Source organism: Cebus imitator, unplaced genomic scaffold, assembly GCF_001604975.1.
Source record: "Cebus imitator isolate Cc_AM_T3 unplaced genomic scaffold, Cebus_imitator-1.0 Scaffold95, whole genome shotgun sequence".
Taxonomy (NCBI): domain Eukaryota; kingdom Metazoa; phylum Chordata; class Mammalia; order Primates; family Cebidae; genus Cebus; species Cebus imitator.
The window spans coordinates 6,371,389-6,394,810 of NW_016107410.1; the positions used below are offsets into that span (position 1 = coordinate 6,371,389).

A 23,422-nucleotide genomic window follows, 5' to 3' on the forward strand; every position below is an offset into this window, starting at 1 on the left:
AAAAAAAAAAAAAAGAAAAAGAAAAAAAGATGATAGAATAGTCATTTTAAGAAAATTTAAATGTAAACATTTAATTTTTTTTTTCTTTTTTAATGTAAACATTTAAATAGGGTATATCAGCCAGGTGTGGTGGCTCACACCTGTAATCCCAGAACTTGGGGAGGTCAAGATGAGTGGATCACCTGGGGTCAGGAGTTTGAGATCAGCCTGACCAATATGGTGAAACCCCATCTCTACTAAAAATAAAAAAAGTCAGCCTCCTACCTCAGCCTCCCTAGTAGCTGGGATTACAGGTGGTGGTGCATGTAATCCCAGCTATTAGGGAAGTTGAGGTAGGAGAATCCCTTGAACCCAGGAGGTGGAGATTGCAGTGAGCTGACATGGTGCCACTGCTTTCCAGCCTGGGTGACAGAGTGAGACTCTGTCTCAAAAAAAAAAAACAAGAAAAAAATTAAATAAAATAAATTAAGGTATATCTAACAGATGATGGTTATGGGGGCCTTAAAAAATTCTACATTTTCATTAAAAAATCAGGAGACAACAGATGCTGGAGAGGATGTGGGGAAATAGGAACACTTTTACACTGATGGTGGGAGTGTAAATTAGTGCAACCATTGTGGAAGACAGTGTGGCGATTTCTCAAGGACCTTGAAATATAAATACCATTTGACTCAGAAATCCCATCACTGGGTATATATCCAAAAAATTATAAATTGCTCTATTATAAAGACACATGCACATGTATGTTCACCGCAGCACTATTTACAATAGCAAAGACTTGGAACCAACCCAAATGTCCATCAATGATAGACTGGATAAAGCAAATGTGGCACATATACACCATGGAATACTAGCAGCCATAAAAACGATGAGTTCGTGTCCTTCATAGGGACACGGATGAATCTGAAAACCATCATTCTCAGCAAACTGACACAAGACCAGAAAACCAAACACCGCATGTTCTCACTCACAGGAAGATGTTGAACAATGAGAATACATGGTCACAGAGAGGGGAGCATCACACACTGAGGTCAGTTGTTGGGGGGCTAGGGGAGGGATGGCGGGGCATGGGGAGGGATAACATGGGGAGAAATACCAGATACAGGTGATGGGGGGATGAAGGCAGCAAACCACCTTGCCATGTATGTACCTATGCAACAATCCTGCATGATCTGCACATATACCCCAGAACCTAAAAGTACAATAATAAAAAAAAAAGAATACTATTTACAATAGCGCCCCCCCCCCCAAAAAAAATCTACATTCTCCAAAGTTGTAAGTCTTTTTACCTTTATGCAGTTTTATTGGAAAGCAGCTTTATTTATAATCATTAGGATAAGATAGAAGTTTTTCTATTTTAACCACGTAAATAGTGTACAGATTTTCTTGGGCTCATAAAGACATATTCCACTGAATCAGCATTTCAAGGTTGAAAGTGAAAAGGCCCTCCATACATTTTGTTTTTTCTTCCACATTCATAAGACAACTTTATTTTTACAAATAACTTTTATGTTAACAGTTTCAGAGAATACAATACAGTACAATAATACCAAAATTTAAAAATCTAAGTATTAACAGATAATTATTTCAGTAGCTGTACTGCTTTTTAAGGCTCAGAAATAGATAACTCTGAACCTCCAGAAACATAATTTGTATGAATCATCTTACCATTCCATGTAACAACTTATCAATATCCAAATTGATTGTCTTATTCTAATGGCTAGAAAGCAAAATGAGGAAAAACAATACACTGTAACATATTTTTAGAGTGAGAGTTTCAAATAAACACAAGGCAAATACTTTCAACATAGAAAATATTAAAATTATAATAAGGAAAATCAAACTAGTTAGTTTATACACAAAACTTGCAAATTAATTAACAAATTTGAAAGCAAAATCTACTATAGTTGCTGATAATAAAAGGTCACAAAGCTTCAAGTTAATCAGTGAAAAGTTGTGAGATTTATTCTTGAACCTTAAGATAGTTTCAAATATATTTAAGGTACTTATAAAATAGATATATTACACATATCTTTAAAAGTATACATATTTTACATTTACTTTAAAAATACACCATAAAGGAACTTAGAAATAAAATATACTGTTGGGTTTTAGATGACTCATATTTTAAAATATAAAATAAATTCTCCACACTACTTACTCTACTTAGTTCTAAATTATAATCTATAGGTGATATTGCATTCTAAAACATGAATATATACCAGGTACGTACAAGGAAGACTTTTTTTCTTAAAGATTAAAAAATTGTTCTTACCTAACATCAGCTTTATTCTGAATAACATTGATTTCTTCTGGACTTAGCTCTGGGATCCATTTCTCGACTTCTTCTGTCCAAGGGTACCTCAGAGATGAAGGGACCACTATTAACAGAGGCCATTCCTCTTTATAGAAGTAAGCAACTGCAATTGCCTGGATCGTCTTTCCTAGACCCATCTAAGTTAAAAAATAAATAAATGCCAATTAATAATAAAGACTAAAATATTTTAAAATAAAAATTTATCAAATATTTAAGAGTATTATTAGCTGGGTGCAATGGCTCATGGTGGTAATTCCAGCACTTTGGGAGGCTGACATAGGTGGATTGCTTGAGCCCAAGAGTTCAAGACCAGCCTGGCCAACATGATGAAACCCTGTCTCTATAAAAAAAAAAAAAGTACAAAAAATTAGCTGGGTGTGCTGGCATGCACCTGTAGTTCCAGCTACTCACGAGGCTGAGGCAGGAAGATTGCTTGAACCCAGGGAGTTGAGGTTACCTTGAGCGGAGACTGAACCACTACACTCCAGCCTGGGTGACAAAGCAAGACTGTCTAAAAAAAAAGTATTATTATCAAAATAATTTTCCAAAGTAAAATCACTTGAATTACATAGTTAATAAAAAGTTTGGGGTTGTAAGGACCTGTAAAATTCATTAAGCAAATCATATTATATTCAAACTACTCATGATTGAACTTAAAGAGACAAAATAACTCCTAAGGTTAAATATTAATTATGTTGATTTCATATAATTAGTTTTATAAAATATATGTAACTGTTTATAGTGTCTCCTCTTAGACAATAGTAAATGTCTTAACAGCACAAAACAATGCTATTTCAAAACTAGAATAAGCCCTGAATGATGCACGTTTTACAAAAGAAACAGACATAGAGAAGTTAAATTATTTAAATCACAGTTAGCTGATGCAAAACTAGTATGAGATCCAGGTCTCAGGTGTCTTCCCACTTGACTTGTATCCACACTGTCACACTGCCTGACTTTTAAGCTGTTCTAATTTAAAAAGTACTCACTTAGTGAATATTTATAGTGTTTTTGTTCAAAATATCCAGAAACTGGATACAGCAAAAATGTGATTCACCCATGCATGAATAATCAAATGACATCATATTCATACAATGGAATACTATTCGGCAATAAAAAAAAGAGCTCACTCATGCTCTATACAACATGAATAGATCTAAAATGCATTTTGGTAAGGGAAAGAAGCCAGATTCAAAATCTATATACTATATGATTTCATTTATATGTCTTATTCTGGAAAAGGTAAAACAAAAGGGAGCCATAGCAGATCATTGGTTGCCAGGGGCTGGAGGTAGGGGAAAGAAATAGCATGAGAACTTTTGGGAATGGAGTTGGTCCATACCTTGATGTTAGTGGCTGTTACATAACTGTATGGATTCTTGAGAACTCATAGAATTGTACACTAAAAATGGGTGAATTTACTTACAAGTGTGAATTATACCTCAATAATTCTTCCTTTTTAGTAGTTACTAAGGCAAACAATGGGAAAGAAGGACTAAAGACAGACCCTGTTTACCAGACTATCCAAAGATTAAAAAAAATGCAGAAACAGAAAACAATGAGTTTAAAAATGAATTTTAAATGCTGAGCAAAACTAAAGAAAAGAGAAAAGAGCAGATTTTGGACTTCTAGCAAGTTTCCATTGAGGAAGCCTTATTTTATGTATTTTTCTTTTAACTGCTCCTATTAACAACAAAAAAAGCAATCTTAGAATAATTCATGCGAAGTTACATTTATACATTGGTGGGTTGATGACTAGTATGTTTCCCTGTCTTCAAAATATAAATAAATAAATAGCATACTGAAATACTATGTTCTGTTATTTATTACTGTTAAGGGGGTATATATTTAGCAGAACTATTTCCTTGTTTTTGTAGATTGTTGGTGTTCTTTCCAATCGAGTATTTTAGATGGTACATGTGAAGATTATTTGTTCTTAGAATAGTGTGTGTATATTTCAATCTTGTCTTCCTTTCTCATAAGAGACAAGGAACAGAGAACAAACCATATGGGTATGCATACAGCCCTGATCTTCTCCTTACTCAAGACAGAAGAGTCCACGCTTTGGGAACTGTGCTGTCACACTTTCCTGATGGTTGGCTGGTCCTTGTGTGCAGGAGCAGGCTTTATCCTGAAGGGAATGCACTGGGATCAGGAGAAGGTAGAAAGGAGATGGGCCTTAGAGAGCAGCAGGATGAGAGAAAAAAAACTTATTTATCTAAAGGCAAGGCACTGAGTTGGGGATGGTGGCAGAACTCAAATAGCGCTGTAGTCCAAAGCGTGGCTTGGAGATGCCCACATTGGACTAGAAAAAGCAAATCAGGGAGAAGGCTCTAGAATGGTCTGAGAGGCTGGATATAAGCAAATATATGCCCCCTTTTCTTTATTTTTTTTTTCCTAGACATGGGCCTTTCTATGTTACTCAGGCTGGCTTCAAATTCCTGGGCCAACCAACCCTCTGGTTTCAGCCTCCAGAGTACCTAGGATTACAGGTGCATGCCACTGTGCCCCACTTGAGCAAATGTGCTTTAAGAGTAGCCATTTCTAGTAGCAGTTAAATGTTATGCTTTTAATATGGTATTTTTATCCTCCTCCAGTCTCTAGTAAAGTTTTATTCAAAGTTACAGAAATGGGATAAAATGTCATCACCTGATAAATCTGAGTAAAGGATATATGGGTGCTCTTCGTATTATTCATGTTCTTGAAACTCTTCTGTAAGTATAAAATAACTTACAAATAAAAAGCTAAAAAACAAAAAGTTACAGCTCTACAAGCTGTTCTATCCTTCAAAAACAGTAGACAAAAAGAAACGATAGTAATCTATAGCAGATAATGCCAAAAGAAGAAACATTTCTAAATTCTTATTCATTTATTTCAGACAGGATCTTGCACTGTTGCCCAGGCTGAAGTGCAGTGGCATGATCATAGCTCACTGAAATCTCACACTCCTGGCTTAAGTGATCTTTCTGCCTCAGCCTCCCAAGTAGCTGGAACTATAGGCATACATCACCTCGCCCAGCTCAGATTTAATCTTAAAGAGTCACAAGACAGTAAAAAATGAGATACTTAACTATAATGGGAACTGCTCACATGCATATGTATTATTCATTTAAGCAGTACCATTTCCCAGGTAAAACATGAATAAATAAAAGGTCAGGACAGCATAATATAGACTGATAATCCTGAACAGTTCAAAGTAAATTTTCCATAATTTTTGTACCTTTTAAATCTGTTTTGTAAAATTAAAACCAAATTAACAAACTGAATCAAGATTCTAGTCATTTTCTCCACTTGTATCATAGGATCAGTGCCTCAGCAATTTCATAAAATTGAGAGACCAACACAGCATGAAGAACATAACTGTAAATGCTTGGGGGTGGGAGAAAGAAAGAAAAGGAAAGGACGAAAAGAAATGGAGGGAAAAAGTCCAATCTCCTAGTTATGCTCTAAGTCTTTACAGTCTATTATACCTAGGTATCATTTAGATACTAGTTAAAAATTCAGACTTCAGGGCAACAACTCAAATTCTGATTCAATAGAAATGGACTTTTAAAATAAAAATCTGTTTGGGAGGCTGAGAAGTGAGGATTATCTGAGGCCAGGAGTTTTGAAATCAGCCTGGGCAATAGAGTGAGACTCCATTTCCGCAAAAAATAAAAAAATTCACTGATGTGCTGGTGTGTGCCTGTAGTCCTAGCTAGTGGGGAGGCTGAGGTAGGAGGATTGCTTGAGGCCAGGACACTGCACTTCAGCCTGAAAGAGCAAGACCTCGTCTCTAAAAATAATGAAGAAACAAAGAAACAGGGAGAAAGGAAGGGAGGGAGGGAGGAAGGGAGGAAGGTAGGCAGGTAGGCAGGCAGGCAGACAGGCAGGCAGGCAGTCCCTAAAATGATTCTTATGTGGATGGCTCTCGGGTTGTGTTTTGAGAATAACTACTATAATGATTAAACTCTGGAAAAAAAAATCTTAGAGAGCTTTGCCTAATTTTTGGCCATTTTCTCATCAGGAGAAACAAAAGATAAAACCATGAAAAACACTTCCATGATTTTATTCTTAAACTTTTAAATCATTTCTGGAGTATCTTGTTCCCTGACTTATCTTTAATGACAATCCAAGGCAGTATAAACATAGTGCTTTCTACCCTGCTAAATAGTATGTAGAATAAATTTATCTAAAACAGAATTTGGGCCTGAGCACAGTGGCTCACGCCTGTAATCTTAGCACTTTGGAAGGCCAAGATCACTTGACGTCAGGGGTTCAAGACCAGCCTGGCCAACCTGGTGAAACCCAACTCTACCAAAAATACAAAAATTAGGTCAGGTGTGGTGGCTCATGCCTGTAATCCTAGCTACTTGGGAGGCTGAGGCAGGAGAAATTGCTTAAGCCAAGGGGCAAAGGTTGCAGTGAGCTGAGATTGCACCACTGCACTCCAGCCTAGGCTGTGACCGAGTGAGAACCTGTTTCAAAAAAAAAAAAAAAAAAGAAAGAAAGAAAAGAAAAGAAAAAGAAAACTACAAATACAAAGATAAGCCAGGTGTGGTGGTGACTGCCTATAATTCCAGCTACTCAAGAGGCTGAGGCAGGAGAATTGCTTGAACTCGGGAGGCTGCAGTTGCAGTGAGCTAAGATTGCACCACTTCACTCTAGCCTAAGTGACCGAGCAAGACTGTCTCAAAAAAACAAAAATGTAATTTGGCTTCTTACTTAACAATCTACTTGAATCAGCTGGCAATTTAATAGAAAAAGACTAATTTCAGAAGTTTAATAAAGCTCTGAAAGGGAATCTAATTTGCACCTTGCTTTGATTATGTATCTTAGGTAATATATAAACCTCAATGATCAACCTTAACTGTTTAACAAATTGGAAGAACAATAACGTGCATCACAAAAATTTCTAGATGTAATGAACACAGTGAAACTAAATATAATACATTCTTTAAAAAAGAATATATGAAAAATCCTAAATTTTCTATGTTGTTAATATTAACACTGTGAGTTTGTTTATCACAAATATACACAAAAGGGTGTTTCAAAGTTTATTAAAATACGGATTAGGAAACAAAGAGCAGATAAGAAGCATTTGTACTTGGCAAACTTGATTACTACCATTAAGGACCACAGATAAATTCAGTTGGAGATTTTATAAAAGATAAGATGAACAAATACCTTGCTTAGTATTGTAAATAATTAAAGTGTGATGCTCTATATCCTTTTTTAATGTGACAACACTATAATCAATTTGAAGACAACATCAGAGTTAGAAAATAAAGACTCTTGTATTGAAATTCAGATTAGTATATTAAAATACTATGTTCTACAGTTAAATAATGACACATAAAATTATGGTAGAAGTAAAATAAATAAATAATGCCACCACTTATTTGTAACAAAGGGAAAATTATTTCTACTTTCAAAATACGGAATCAAAAGCATATCCATCAACAGTTTGAGACAAAATTTTTGCAGATTATTAGGATATCCTCGGTTGAACAAGTACTTGGATTAATCAGTCAATTCATGTGTTGACCCATAGCTATCACTTTAGAATAACCATTAGAAAGAATTCCAAATCTCAACTAGGTAATTTTTGGAAATGTTAATTAAACAATGATGGAATTTCTCTACTCAGATTCAGAACGTACACTCTTTTAAGACGGGTATTGTACATACTAAAAAGGAGAAAGAAAGGAAGCCTTTGTGAAAGTTTTTTATTTTTTTAAGAAAAGTAAAAATTAACTTACGTACTGGTTACTAAATCATTACATAAAATGAAAAAGAAAATAAGCAAAAAGAAAACAAAACGCTAATTAATCACATCCTCTGCCAGTTGCCAAAATGCCACAATTGACTAAAAATTGAGCCCTAATGCGTTGAGTAGTTAGTTTTCAAAAGTTAAAACATAAAGGAAGGCCACCAAATTCTGCGATTAGGCTGGGTATTATCTGCAGAAATAAAAACAAGAATGTGAATCAACTGAGACAGCAAAATCAATTAGTTATTCTAAGAAAAAGACATGGAATGTTAACAAAAGTAAAATTTGCTGTTTACATCATGTTAGGCAATAAAGGAGAAAAACCAGGACTATAACGAATAAGAAACAGAAAATCATCAATTCTTTTAAAGTATTTATTATTTATAAATTAATTTTTATATATTTAAAGAATATTTACACAGGTGATTTTTACTCTAAAAAACAACCACCCTATGTCAAGGTAGAGTTTCCTGGGTCTAAACCATATGGTTTTCTTCTCTAGGGTAGAATCTGCATAAATTGTTTATACATTAAAGATAGTGACAGAAAACTTTTCCTATCATACAATATCACCATGAACTCAAGGGTAGTATTATGGCAAGATGAAATATATTTAGTTTCTGACATTTTTATTGGATAGGGATGTCCCTTGTTTTCCCAATATAACTAAATATATTATTGAATAACTTCACTGTTATTCAGTAGCATGAATTAACTGAGTAGTTATTCAATAATATATTCAATTATTAGTTATAACAACCAATAATAACAGGTTATTATTGAATTACTTGTCTGTTCTTTTGTCTTCCAGTAGACTTAGTAATGGCTCCAAATTTCTTAAATGAATCTATATGTAGAATACTCTCAAAAGTTCACAGTCAGTCAATTATTTAGGAATTCACTTTTAATCTATAAAAAGAAATATGTCAAAACTGACAATATCATCATACACTAGTCACATTCCTCATTTATTAAATATTACTCATGCTAAATTAAAAAATGACTCTAATTTTGTGTGGAACCAGTTGATTAGAGAAAATGCAATACATATGAACCTCAGAAAAGTTAATGAGAAGGTTATCTAAAAACATCTTCCTAAAAAAATAAGTTCAAATTGGGTTAAGAATCAAAATAAATGTTATTTGCTATGTACTAATAACTACAAAAATAAACAGTAAATAATGAAAGTTAATTTTTATGGGAAAATGAATATGTTAAGACCTAATCTGGGCTTGATTTTATTTTACTGAAATATTAGTGGCATTAAAAGCAGTGAAAAAAGTTCATTAAATTCATAGTTAACATCATGTCATAAAGTAATAAAAGAAAATAACATAACATTATAAAAATGTTGAAATAAAGTAATAAATGGTAGGAATCAACGTTGAAGTAAAAAAGTGAGATGGCTGGGTGACTGTCGTCAATATTAATTTAATTGTACATCTGAAAATGACTAGAAGATTATTGCAACACAAAGGATAAATGCTTAGCCGGGCATGGGAGGCTACTTGGGAGGCTAAGGCAGGAGAATTGCCTGAACTCAGGAGGCGGAGGTTGCAGTGAGTAGAGATCCAGCCGCTGCAGTCCAGCCTGGGTGACAGAGCATGACTGTGTCTCAAAAAAAAAAAAAAAAGGATAAATGCTTGAGGTCATGATATCCCATTTACCTTGATGTGATTATTACACACTGTACACCTGTATCAAAATATCTTCTATACCCCATAAATACACACACCTACTATATACCCACAAAATTAAAAATTAAAAGATAGCTAACTCAATCCATGAATTATATATTATAAAATAGCTAAAATATAAATTTCAAATAAAAATGTACTGAAAAATGACAGAACATTTCAGCAGACAGCATCTATTCATTTGTTTTTTCTAATTTTATTTATCAATAATAAATAAGCCACAGTACCAATATTAACAAAAATAGATAGCCATTTCAGTTTGCCTGGAAACTCAGGGCAGAGAAGAAAAAGGGTTTGGAGGAGGGTAAATGAAAAATAAGATGCAGACATGTAACTTAAAATATCCTATTAGATTAAGTAAAAGGCCTAACTTGTCTCAGTAATTGATAACTTTGAGTAACAAAAAAGGTTAAATTATGGTCAGAGTACAATGTTTAAAGAAGCAGAAATATATACAAAGTATTTGAAAAAAAAATCCAGAATGCCTGCTGTCCTAAAAATTCTGACTCTCTAGAAATATCTCATTTCCTATAGGCTTAAATATATAAAATTTCAAAACCGGAAAACATTGCCATCATTACAAATACATTCTATTAATAATTTGACTTTCTAAATTAATGTTTAAAAAACTGAAAGCTAAATGAGAAGATCTGAACCTGCAGAAAATGTCAAAGATTAAATCATTCTACTGAAAACTTTTGAACCAGTGGTGAGTAAAATTAGGCAAGAAGTAAGAGAAATAGACACATTTTGCTTTACTCCAATATATAAGAAGGGGTCACAAGGGCAGGCTCGGTGGCTCATGCCTGTAATCCCAGCACTTTGACAGGTTGAGGCGGGCGGATCATGAGGTCAGGGGTTCGAGACCAGCCTGGCCAACATAGTGAAACCCCGTCTCTACTAAAAATACAAAAAATTAGCCAGGCGTGGAGTCACAAACCTGTATAATCTCAGCTACTCAGGAGGATGAGGCAGGAGAATTGCTTGAACAGAGGAGGTGGCGGTTGGAGTGAGCCAAGACTGTGCCACTGGGCAGTCCAGCCCAGGAGACAGTGCAAGACTCTGTCTCAAAAACAAAACAAAACAAAACAGAAGACAATACAAAGAAGCTAAGACTCTAAAAAGCCAATCTTACACTTTTTTTTAAAAGCAATGAAAGTTTCTTTCAAATAAATTATTACATAGAAACTCAACATTTATAAAGCAGAAAAAGTGAGACCACTATAGTCAATGTAAAGTAGGGACCTCATACCCCCATACCCTCAGTCACCACCTCAGTTCTGTGAAAAACAGTTCTGTGAAAAACAGTTCTGTGAAACAGGGCTTGCAAAGGATTGAGTGCTGCCCAGTCAATAAACTCCTAAATACTCCTTTTTTCAATGTTGGTTTTCTACTTACTTATTTTACAAGACCCACTTCCAATCTACCTCTCCCACAAACCCTTCCAACTCAATCAAAACGAAATTAATAGTTCCGTCCACAATCATTATCATATAATTTATATTGTAAACTTCTAACATTTCCATTACCCTACATTTTACAGATACCACACAGAGTAATACACCCCTACTCATCCATACTTGATTAGATGGAGGGCATGTTTCTTTTTTTTTTTTTTTATTAATATCCTTAAAGATCTTTATATATACACATACAAATAAATAGCTATAATTTTGTGTGTTTTGAGGTGGGTGGCATAAACAAAAACAAGCTCATTTTACACCTATTGTTCTGTAATATGTTTTTTTTTAATTTTTTCTATTTCCATAGGTTATTAGAGAACAAGTAGTGTTTGGTCACATGAGTAAGTTCTTTAGTGGTGATTTGTGAGATTTTGGTACACCCATCACCTGAGCTGTATACGCTGCACTCAGTTTTAGTATTTTATCCCTCACTCCCTTCCCAACCTTTTCCTGAGTCCCCAAAGTCCACTGTCATTCTTATGCTTTTGCATCCTCATAGCTTAGCTTCCACTTATAAGTCAGAACATATGATGTTTGGTTTTCCATTCTTGAGTTACTTCACTCAGAATAATAGTCTCCAATATCATACAGGTTTCAGCAAATGAAGGCATGTTTTTAAATCCATATTTCTAATAACTTATCAAATAGAAAATTCAACAATATTTATTTGTTGAATACAGGAGTAAAAGATTAATCAATGGATCTAGGAAAATATGGCTTTAAAATATTTTGGTACAAAGAGTTAAGACTAAGACTTGTATCGATAACCATCCCTAGCTACTCTATATGAAAAGTTGGGGCCAGGTGTGGTGGCTCATGCCTATAATCCCAACACTTTAGGAGGACAAGCCTGTCTCTACTAAAAATACAAAATAAGCTGGGCATGGTGGTGGGCACCCGTAATCCCAGCTACTCAGGAGGCTGAGGCAGGAGAATTGCTTGAACCTGGGGGGCAGAGGTTGCAGTGCGCCGAGATTGCACCACTGCACTCCAGCTTGGGCAACAAGAGCGAAACTTTGTCTGAAAAAAAAAAAAAAAAAGTTGGGAGCCTTTATGTATATTCACAATTGTTCAATTCCCAATACAGATGGCGGAAGAGCCAACTGATATGATTTGGCTCTGTGTCCCCACCCAAATCTCACCTTGAATTGTAATAATCTGCATGTGTCAAGGGTGGGACCAGGTGGAGGTAACTGGATCATGGAGGATTTCCCCCATGCTATTCAAATGATAATGAGTGAGTCTCAAGAGATCTGATGATTTTATAAGCATCTGACATTTTCCCTGCTTGCACTCATTCTCTCTCTCCTGCCACCCTGTGAAGAGGTGCCTTCTGCCATAACTTTAAGCTTCTTGAGGCCTCTCCAGTCATGCAGAACTGTGACTCTTTTCTTTATAAATTACCCAGTCTCAGATATTTCTTCAGAGCAGCATGAGAATGGACTAACACACCAACAAAGTTGTGGCCTCTTTGGATTTTTAAGTTCTATAACAATTTAAGCTCATTACTCAAAAAGGAAAAGGAGATTACAGGGTGATATTTAATTTTAACCATTACTCCCAGTTAAACAATTTCTAGTCATCAAGAACATTTCATTTAATAAAAACTGGTATGGTAGGAATGTTTGCAACATCCTCCTTATAATGCACTTGGAGGTGTTAATGTATTAATATAATAACAATACTTGGGATGAGATGATGCTATTAGTGCTTTGTGCTTTTCAAATGCTTATGTGAACTTAAACATTAAATTCCGGGAGGATACTTTGTGTTTGATACTATCTGGGTATGGTTTAACTCACCATCATTGACACCTTTGCATTTTTTTTGAATTTCGTCTAAGACTATTGAGAGAACACTGAAATAACCTAGCCATGCAAAACAGCAGGAGGTCTCAACAAAATGACATTAGCTTTCAAAGAAATCAGGATAGACCTCTTTAAAATTGAAAATGCAATCAATTGCATTTTTACTTTGCTAGTGTTCAAGACAAATTTTTAGTCTGAGAAATGACTTGAACTTATTTAGAAAACCAAGAATACTCTATGCTAGACATTTTTTAATAAAGTGTTTGAAAAGATTCCTGTAAAGGGCTGTATGTTTTTCCCCCAAAAATTCATGTTAAAATCTCTAACCTGCAATGTATTAGGAGGTGGAGGATTTTGGAGTTAAGTCATAAGGGTGGAGCCCTCATGAATGGGATCAGTGTTCTTTTAAAAGAGACTTCAGGCTGGGCACCATGGCTCACACCCGTAATCGCAGCACTTTGGGAGGCTGAGGCAGTGGATCGCCTGAGGTCAGGAGATCGAGACCAGCCTGGCCAACATGGTGAAACCCTGTCTGTACTAAAAATAAAAAAAATTAGCCACGTGTGGTGGCACTCACCTGTAGTCCCAGCTACTCAGGAGGCTGAGGCAGGAGAATCGCTTGAATTGCTCTCCAAAGAGCCAAGATCATGCCACTACACTCCAGCCTGGGTGACAGAGGAGTGAGACTAAGTCTCAAAAAAAAATAAAAAAGAGAGACTTCAGCTCAGGCATGGTGGCTCACGCCTGTAATTCTAACACTTTGGGAGACCAAGGCAAGTGGAACACTTAAGGCCAGAAATTTCAGACCAGCCTGGCCAACATGGCAAAACCCCCATCTCTGCTAAAAATAACAAAAACTAGCCAGGTGTGGTGGCAGGTGCTTGTAATCTCAACTGCTGGGGAGGCTGATGCACGAGAATCACTTGAACCTGGGAGACAGGGATTGCGGTGAGCCGAGATGTTGCCACTGCACCAGCCTGGGTAATAGAGAGAGACACAGAAAAAAAAAAAAAAAAAAAAAAAAAAAAAAAAAGCGAGAGAGGACGTTCAGAGCAATCTCACTCCTGCCATGTGAGGACACATCAAGAAGATGGCTGTCTATGAACGACTAGTTGGCCCTATCACATACTGAATCTGTTGGTGCCTTGATCTTAGACTTCTCAGTCTCTAGGACTGTGAGGAATAAATGTTTGTTGTTTAAGCCACCTGTCCATTGCATTTTTGTTATAGGAGTCAGATGGAATCAAGATGATCCCCAAACCCCAAATCCACTTAAAGGAGTATTTGCTCCTTTACCTCCATGCTTAGAATAAATGGACGTGGGTGGTGGTAGGCGTGGACCTGATTTAAAGCACTGGCTTAAAAGGCCAGGTGCAGTGAATCACACGGGTAATCCTAGCACTTTGGGAGGCCAAGGCAGGAGGATTGCTTGAGGCTAGGAGTTTGAGACCAGCATGGGCAATATACTGAGACCCTGTCTCTAAAAAAAAAAAAAAAGGTTAAAAATTAGCCAGATGTGGTGACACACACCTGTAGTCTTAGCTATATGGGAAGCTAAGGCAGGAGGATTGCTTGAGTCCAGGAGTTCAAGGCTGCAATAAGGTATGATCATGCCACTGCACTCTAGCCTGGGGGACAAGAACGAGACTCCATCTCANAAAAAAAAAAAAAAAAAAAAAAAGCACTGCTTACTGATACACAAGACCTCCATTTGTCTAGATGAAGAGATCTTTTTTTTTTTTCTGACTAGTTCAAGTGATCTTAAGTCAATAAAAACAATAAATTTATAAGAGTTCATTCATTTGTTCAGGAGGCATTTACTAGAAATATATTCCCAGACACTGTGGTAAGTATATATGGCTCCAGCCTTGGAGATGCCATCTGGGGAGGAAACCAGACAAGCCAGACAAGTACAGCAGAATATGATTCAAATTACTGCCGAATTGAGAGCACACAGGTACCAAAAGGCAACCAGAGATGGCAATATAGAGGTAATGATATCTGAAGAATGTTTTGAAGGATTACTTTTTAGATGAACTTGAGAAAAGTATGTGATACAGAAGAAATTCATCAGAAAAAAGAACTATGTAGAAATATTAAAGCATAAAAAGTCATGGTGGGCTGGGTACAGTGGCTCACACTTATAATTGCAGCACTTTGGGAGGCCAAAGCAGGCAGATCACTTGAGGCCAGGAGTTCGAGACCAGCTTAGCCAACATGGCGAAACCCTGTGTCTACTAAGAATACAAGAATTAGCCAGGTATGGTGGAGCGTGCCTGTGATCCCAGCTACTTGGAAGGCTGAAGAAGGAGAATCACTTGAAATGGGGTGGCAGAGGTTGCAGTGAGATAAGATAGAGCCACTGCACTCCAGCACCGGTGACAGAGTGAGATACATATCAAAACAACAACAACAACAATTAGTTGGGTGTAGTAGTATGCATGCCTGTAATCCCAGCTACTCGGGAAGCTGAGGCATGAGAATCGCTTGAACGCAGGAGATGGAGGTTGCAGTGAACCAACACTGCACTCCAGCCTGGGAGACAGAGCAATACTCTGAATATGTACAGCAGCTTTATTGTCAAAAATTGGAAGCAACCAAGATGTCCCTTAATCTTCACGAATGAAAAAACAAACTGTGCTACATCCATACAATGGGATATTAATCAGTGATAAAAAGAAAAGGCTATCAAGACAGGAAAAGACATGGATGAATTTTTTATTTTTTTTTGAGACGGAGTCTCACCCTGTCACCCTGGAGTGCAATGGTGCAATCTTGGCTCACTGCCTCCCAGGTTCAAACAATTCTCCTGCCTCTGCCTCCCGAGAAGCTGGGATTACAGGTGCCCACCACCACACCCAGCTAATTTTTGTATTTTTAGTAGACACTGGGGTTTCACCATATTGGCCAGGCTGTTCTTGAACCCCTGGCCTCATGATCCACCCACCTCAGCCTCCCAAAGTGCTGGGATTATAGGCGTGAGCCACTGCGCCCAGTCTGACATGGATGAATTTTAAAGGCATATTGCTAAGTGAATAAAGCTTCATAAACATAGCACAATATAGGATTCTAATTATATGACATTATGGAAAATGCAAAAATAAAGTCATTAAACATATCAGTGGTTACTAGGGGTTCAGTCCTGGGGAAAATTGAATAAGTGAGTCACAAGGGATTGTGCAGGGTAGTGAAACAGTTTTGTATGATACTATCATGATGAAGACAAGACATTAAGCATTTGTGAAAATCCACAGAACTTTACAGCATAAAGAGTAAACCTGAATGTATGCAAATACTTTAAAAATAATTTAGGAGGTCCAGGATACCAGGATGGAAAGCAAAATGTGATAAAGAAATGTATATGTATTAGAAACATCTGAAATACCCTTATTGGAGGGTGTAGAGGAATAAGGTGCTGACCTGAGTAATTTTGGATATGAATGGAGTCTGTAAGAATAAAGTCAAAAGGAACTGTACATTACAACATGCTCTAGCTAATAAAGTTCTTTCTCATGAAAGTACAGGTTAACAACTGTGAAACTGCTATACATGTATACTGGAAATTAGCAATTAACTAAATAGATGGTAGATGGTGGGACCCACTGTTAGAATGAAAGATTACAAATAAGTAATATATGTGTATAGAAATGTGAGTGCATATGCTGTGCAAACCAAGGAACGTCAAGGATTTCTGGCTTTCACACCCCACTATACATATAGATATACGTATGTGTGTCTGTCTATGTACACACACACACACACAGACATTAGTTTACACACATTTATCTCCTTGCTCTACAAGCTAATAGAGCCTGGAAGGAATGACACTCTAGGAGAAATGGAGCACCCAGGTCATCATTCTAGTATCAATCTTCAATAAAATGAACTGGGAATTCTTGGAGAAATGGCTGATTACAGACTGGGACAAGAAATGCATAAGATGAGCATGAAGCATCCTGTAGTACCAGAAAGTAAGAAAATTCTCAAAAAACAAAAACGAAACAAAAAAGTTCCAAAATAAAGGGGGTATGTCAAAGGGACATAGAATTGGGCTCCCAATGGCCAAAGCTGGAACAATTTGAGCAACAAGATAAAGAAACTAGTAATGAATTATAACTCAAAGTATACAATTAATATCCATGAGTCCACACTGATATAAATACATGATTAAGCAAATAAATCAATGAATTCCAAATATTTTATGTATTTACTCCAGCTTTGTAATGGTTAATACTGTCAATTTCATTGGATTGAAGGATACAAAGTACTGATCCTGGGTGTGCCTGCGAGAGTGCTGCCAAAGGAGATTAACATTTGACTCAGCAGGCTGGGAAATGCAGACCTACCCTCAATCTGGGTGTGCATAATCTTATCAGCTGCCATGGTGGCTAGAATATAAGCAAGCACAAAAATGTGAGAAGAGAGACTGGCCTAGCCTACCAGCCTACATCTTTCTCCCATGCTGGATGCTTCCTGTCCTTGAACATCGGACTCCAACTTTTTCAGTTTTGGGACTTGGACTGGTTTCCTTGCCTCCTCAGCCTGCAGACAGCCTATTATGTGATCTTGTGATCACGTGAGTTAATACTTACTAAAGTCCCCTTTATATATGTATCTATCCCATTACTTCTGTCCTTCTAGAGAACTCTGACAAAAACAAGGTTTAAGAAGGTAAAACACAGCTGGGCACGCTGGCTCACGCCTGTAATCCCAGAACTTTGGGAGGCCAAGGCAGGCGGGTCACCTGAGGTCAGGAGTTCAAGACCAGCTTGACGAATATGGCAAAACACTGTCTCTACTAAAAATACAGAAATTAGATGGCATGGTGGTGGGTGCCTATAATCCCAACTACTCAGGAGGCTGAGGCAGAAGAAGCTCTTGAAACCCAGGAGGGGGAGGTTGGCGTGAGCCAAGATCCCGCCATTGTGCTCCAGCCTGGGTGGCAGAGTGAGACTCCAAAACAAAAAAAAAAAAAAAAAAAAGAAAGAAAGTAAAACATAACTCTCCATTCCTCAAGTATGGGCTGGGCTGGGAATAGTTACTTTCTTCCCAAAAATTCAGTATAAAAAGGGAGGAAAAACTGAGTAACTTTATAGTGGGAAAACCTGGCAATCTACTACTTTAAGCCAGGTGATCAAGGTTAACATTAACAGTGATAAATCATATTGATAGTAAGCACACTTTGTATGATGTGATGACAACAGCACTTCATCTCTATGGTCTTACCCCCAGAACACATATTAACCAAGTATAACCATGAGGAAAACGCCAGGTGAATCCCAATTAAGGGATATTTTACAAAATAGCTAACCATTAATTTTCAGAAGTGTAAAAAGCCTTCAGAAACAAAGAAAGTATGAGAAATTGTCAAAATTCAGAGAAGCCTAAAGAGACATTACTAATATACGTTGTAATGTATCCTGGATGGGATCCCAGAGTTTTTTTTTAAAAAAAGGACATGAGAGAAAAACTGAGAAAACCTGCATAAAGTATGGTCTTCAATGAATAATAATATATGAATATAGGCTCATTAATTGAGACAAATGGACCATACTAACCTAAGATATCAGTAATAGGGGAAACTGGGTGTGGGGTATACAAGAACTCTGTAGTATCTTTGTAACAATTCTATAAATTTAAAATTGTTTTAAATTAAGGGTTTTTTTTTTTTTAAGTGCATTCAAAAATAATAAAGCTTGTCTTAGAAATAAGGAAAGAAGCAAGCAGGCAGGTGACGCTGACTTAAAGAAGCACTGTGTAGTCTTACCAACACAAAATTTTAATGCTATCACCTTCATTGTAGCATTACTGCCTTATTCCTTTGAGCACTGTGTCTTCCAAATTCTTCTGTCCTCAAGAATCCTGTCCCAAAAATAGAAAGGCTGGTACCTGGGGATTGTAATAGTAATTGATAGTGAGACTTGGAGCTGAATCACTCCAATTATTTGACTTCAGGTCAAATATCAGGTTTCGGCATGTTCTAGTTACATGTTCTTGAACAATTTAACCTCTCTGTGCCTCAGCTTTCTTGTCTGTGAAATGAGTGTAAAAATAACAATATGAGGTCAGATACAGTGGTTTACACCTATAATTCCAGCACTTTGGAAGGCTGAGGCAAGAGAATTGGTTGTTTGAGGCTAGGAGTTTGGGACTATCCTGGGCAACAAAGCAAGACCTTCTCTCTACAAAGAAATTAAAAATTAGCTGAGCATGGTGGTGTGCACCTGTAATTCTAGCTACTTAGGAGGCTGAAGTTGGACTGCTTGAGCCCAAAAGTTTTTGGCTGAAGGAAGCTAATCGCACAACTGCACTCTAGCCTGAGTGAGACAGAATGAGACCTTGTCTTTTTTAAAAAAAAACAAAACAAAAAAAAAAAAAAAAAAAAAAAAAAAAAAAAAAAAAAAAAAAATAAAAAAAAAAAAAAAAAAAAAAAAAAAGAAAGAAAGAAAGAACAAAAGAAAGAATAAGAAGGCCCCACAGGGTTATTATGAGGATTAATTAAATTAATACATGTAAAGCGTTAGACCAGAACCTCATAAATGAGAGTTAAGTCTTATCTAATTACTCAGTTTATTCATTTATTCATTCATTCAGCAAACATATACTGACAAAAAAGAAGGGTTATAAATTAGAAACAGTAAGAGTTCAAAGGACAAAGTGCTAAATTCAACTTTGGCATGGTAAAAAATAAATAAAAACCTGTAGAAGAAAATGAAATAAAAATTGCAATCTTAGTCCACTCTGCCAAACAAGGGTAATCTTATATGAAAGGAAAACTAAAATTTTTCATGTCTAGCTTAATTTCTTTGTCGTTAAACCTATGAAGTTAATGCTGGCAGACTCTATATATGTTCTCAATTTTAAGGTCTTCTCAGTAGAAATGGACTTTCTTTCTTTTTTTTCTTTAATAGTAAATACTCAATAACATTTATTGAAAATATTGATTCATTCCTCAAAATAAAGCATTGACAAAGCAACCTGCTGCTACTCTCTTTTGAGTATTACATTACTGTTTACAAACACGTCAACCACCTTTATTCATCTGAATCACACGAAAACCCAACCAAGGTGCTGTAAAATGGTCCTGTTTCCTTTTTAAAAAAATAATTATATTTATATATTATACTTGTCTTTTTCTTGTTTTATTATACTTTAAATTCTGGGGTAATGTGCAGAACGTGCAGGTTTGTTACATACATATACACGTGCCATGGTGGTTTGCTGCATCCATCACCACATTGAAAATACAAAAATTAGCTGAACGTGGTGGTGGGTGCCTATAATCCCAGCTGCTTGGGAGGCTGAGCCAGGAGAATCGCTTGAACCTGGAAGGTGGAGTCTGCAGTGAGCCACGATTATGCCACTGCACTAAAACCTGGATGATGGAGTTATACTGTCTCAAAGAAAAAAAAAAAGAAAAAAAGAAGAAAGAAAAAGATACCAGCGAAAAAATACTAAAAGAATGGGGAGTAATACCAGTGAAGAAAGTCATTTGTTTCTAAAGCTAGGGAGAAAAGATCACTGCAGACAACTAAATTACACAATATTCCAAATGGGTATTCAATGTTTAAAAAAAAAAAAAAGTAGGTTCAATAACACAGATGTAAAATTGCTCTCCCAAGGCTTTTAGCTATTTGATGAGACAAACAGTCATTACATCAAAAAATATTTTTAATTTACAAATCAAAAAGTGGTTGACCTTCAAATTGTAAACTATACTTCCTTCTCTGGCTTCATCACTGTTTTATGATAAGAGCAAGAGATGGAAAACGATATTAGGAAACAGAATGAATTTCAAACCAGAGTTCATATAATTTACATATATACAAGTTCTTTTTACTTCAACACATTTAATCTACTAACTTTCATCCACAATGGCATGGTGAGATTCCATAAAAAATGGCACTCCAACTCTACCACTAAATAGATTATTAGTGGTTATGGGCTGTGATCTTAAGTCTTGTATGTCATTCTGTTTATTTCTACAGCCTGATTCTTGTATTTATGTATAAAGTTGGGCATGTTTTTTCTTAATTAAGATTATTAATAGAATATAACATCATAAACCCTGTCAAGTCAAACAGGTGTAAAATAATGGGTCTTCAAAAACACTGGTGAAAAGAGAGAATTAAGTAACGGTGGACACAAAGGTTGAAGTTATTTTAAGTATTGAGGAAATATTAAACAGATCTTTGAAATTTATTTAGTTAAAAAATAAGAATGGTTTTGAAAGAAGATGACAACATGTGAATTAGCCAAATATGAAAAGTGCTACGTAAGTGTAAACAACAAGATGAGGAAAAGCAATTTGTATAATGGGAAGACTCTTGCTAAGGGTTCATGAACTCTGCATACTCGTTAACTGATGTTAACTGAGGATAAGATAAGGGTTTGTTGTAGGACGTAAGGGTTAAGAAGGTGTATTAGTCTGTTCTCACACTGCCAATAAAGACATCCCTGAGACTGGGTAATTTATAAAGAAAACGGGTTTAATTCACAGTTCTATATGACTAGGGAGGCCCCGCAATCATGGCGGAAGGTGAGAGAGGAACAAAGTCACTTCTTTCACACTGCAGCAGGCAAGAGAGTGTGTGCAGGGGAACTTCCATTTATAAAATCATCAGATCTTGTGTGATTTACTATCATGAGAATATCATGGGAAAGACCCATCCCATAATTCAACTACTCCCCACCAGGTCACCCCTCATATCACACGTGAGAATTATGGAAGCTTCAATTCAAGATGAGATTTGGGTGGGGACACAGACAAGCCATATCAGAAGGGTTATGATTCTGATCAAGTGTTTATCTCAATTCATGGTGAATTCCATAGATTTAAGGCCCATCTAAATCCCTACAAGATAAAAGTGAGAACCAAAGTACCAATGGTGTACCATGACTGCTAAGATTTTCACAATGACTTACTCGTGGAGATCATAAAGGATGCTGTTTGTTACCTTTAGTAATATATTTTCTGTGGACATAAAACTAGTCTGTTTGGAAAAAAATTTATATATATGCATATACATATATGATATATATTCTATATATGTGTATATAAGAGGAAATAGTTATGGCTAGTCTTGAGGTTTTGGAAAATGAGTTCACATTTCTATTTATTGAAAACACATTTAGGGACTAAAAACATAAAAAGCTTCTTTCAGTCATTTGGACTCTCTAATTAATTTATGAAGAGGCTTTTAGAACTCATTCTGTTTCAAAGGAAAAAATTTCTGTTTATTGTTTCCAAAATGGCTATGTCTTGTTTCTCCAATTACATTGCTAAAGTTCTTCACTGGCAATGACTCTTTTACTAACTATAACATCTAGTCTAAATAAATGCCTATTGAATGAATGAATGAAGAGTTTAAACTAAAAAATTAGATAATTATAAATCAGCATGAACTATGAACCCCTATTAACATTTCTGTATAGCACTTATGTTATTCCTTAAATAAATCCTTAAATTCTCTATTCACGTTTTTCCTTAAAAAGAGACTATAAAGATAAGCCATTTGTGGGAGTCTGTATGTAAGTAAAACTAACACAAAATTAATTGTGAGAATGTTTTAATGGTTCCACTTTCATTTGTTAACAATTCAGTTTCCATTTCCTTCATTTCTAATATATTTTGAAAAGTGTATGTTTTGCTGTTATTCTTGAAAATGTAATGAAAAACAGCAACATATTTCTTAAACTGTTATTAAAAATTACAACTGTGAACTATCAATAGAGTGAACTGGCAACCAACAGAATGGGAAAAAATTTTTGCAATCTACCCATCTGACAAAGGGCTAATATCCAGAATATACAAAGAACTTAAACAAATTTACAAGAAAAAACAAATAACTCCATCAAAGAGTGGGCAAAGGATATGAACAGTTTTCAAAAGAAGACAATTTATGCAGCCAACAAACATGAAAAAAAGCTCACCATCACTGATGATTAGAGAAATGCAAATCAAAACCATACTGAGATACCATCTCATACCAGTTAGAATGATAATCATTAAAAAATGAGACAACAGATGCTGGAGAGGACGTGGAGAAACAGGAAATCTTTTACACTGTTGGTGGGAATGTAAATTAATTCAACCATTGTGGAAGACAGTGTGGCAATTCCTCAAGGATCTAGAAATAGAAATACCATTTGACCCAGCAATCCTATTACTGGGTATATACCCAAAGGATTATAAATCATTCTATTGTGAACAGTGCCGCAGTAAACATATGTGTGCATGTGTCTATATAATAGAATGATAGACTGGATAAAGAAAATGTGGCACATATACACTGTGGAATACTATGCAGCCATAAAAAGGATGCGTTCACGTACTTTGCAGGGACATGGATGAAACTGGAAACCATTCTCAGCAAACTGACACA

General features: G+C 35.9%; 1 protein-coding gene across 5 annotated transcripts in view; it reads right to left on the bottom strand.

Annotated features, from left to right (window-relative positions):
• ZRANB3 (zinc finger RANBP2-type containing 3) overlaps positions 1 to 23,422 on the bottom strand; it is a 277,334-nt gene that overhangs the window by 146,425 nt on the left and 107,487 nt on the right. For all 5 annotated transcript variants that reach the window (XM_017536065.1, XM_017536061.1, XM_017536060.2 and 2 more), the window contains exon 4: positions 2,276 to 2,454. In XM_017536065.1, coding sequence (XP_017391554.1) covers positions 2,276 to 2,454 — 179 coding nt within the window. The remainder of the gene's footprint in view (positions 1 to 2,275; positions 2,455 to 23,422) is intronic.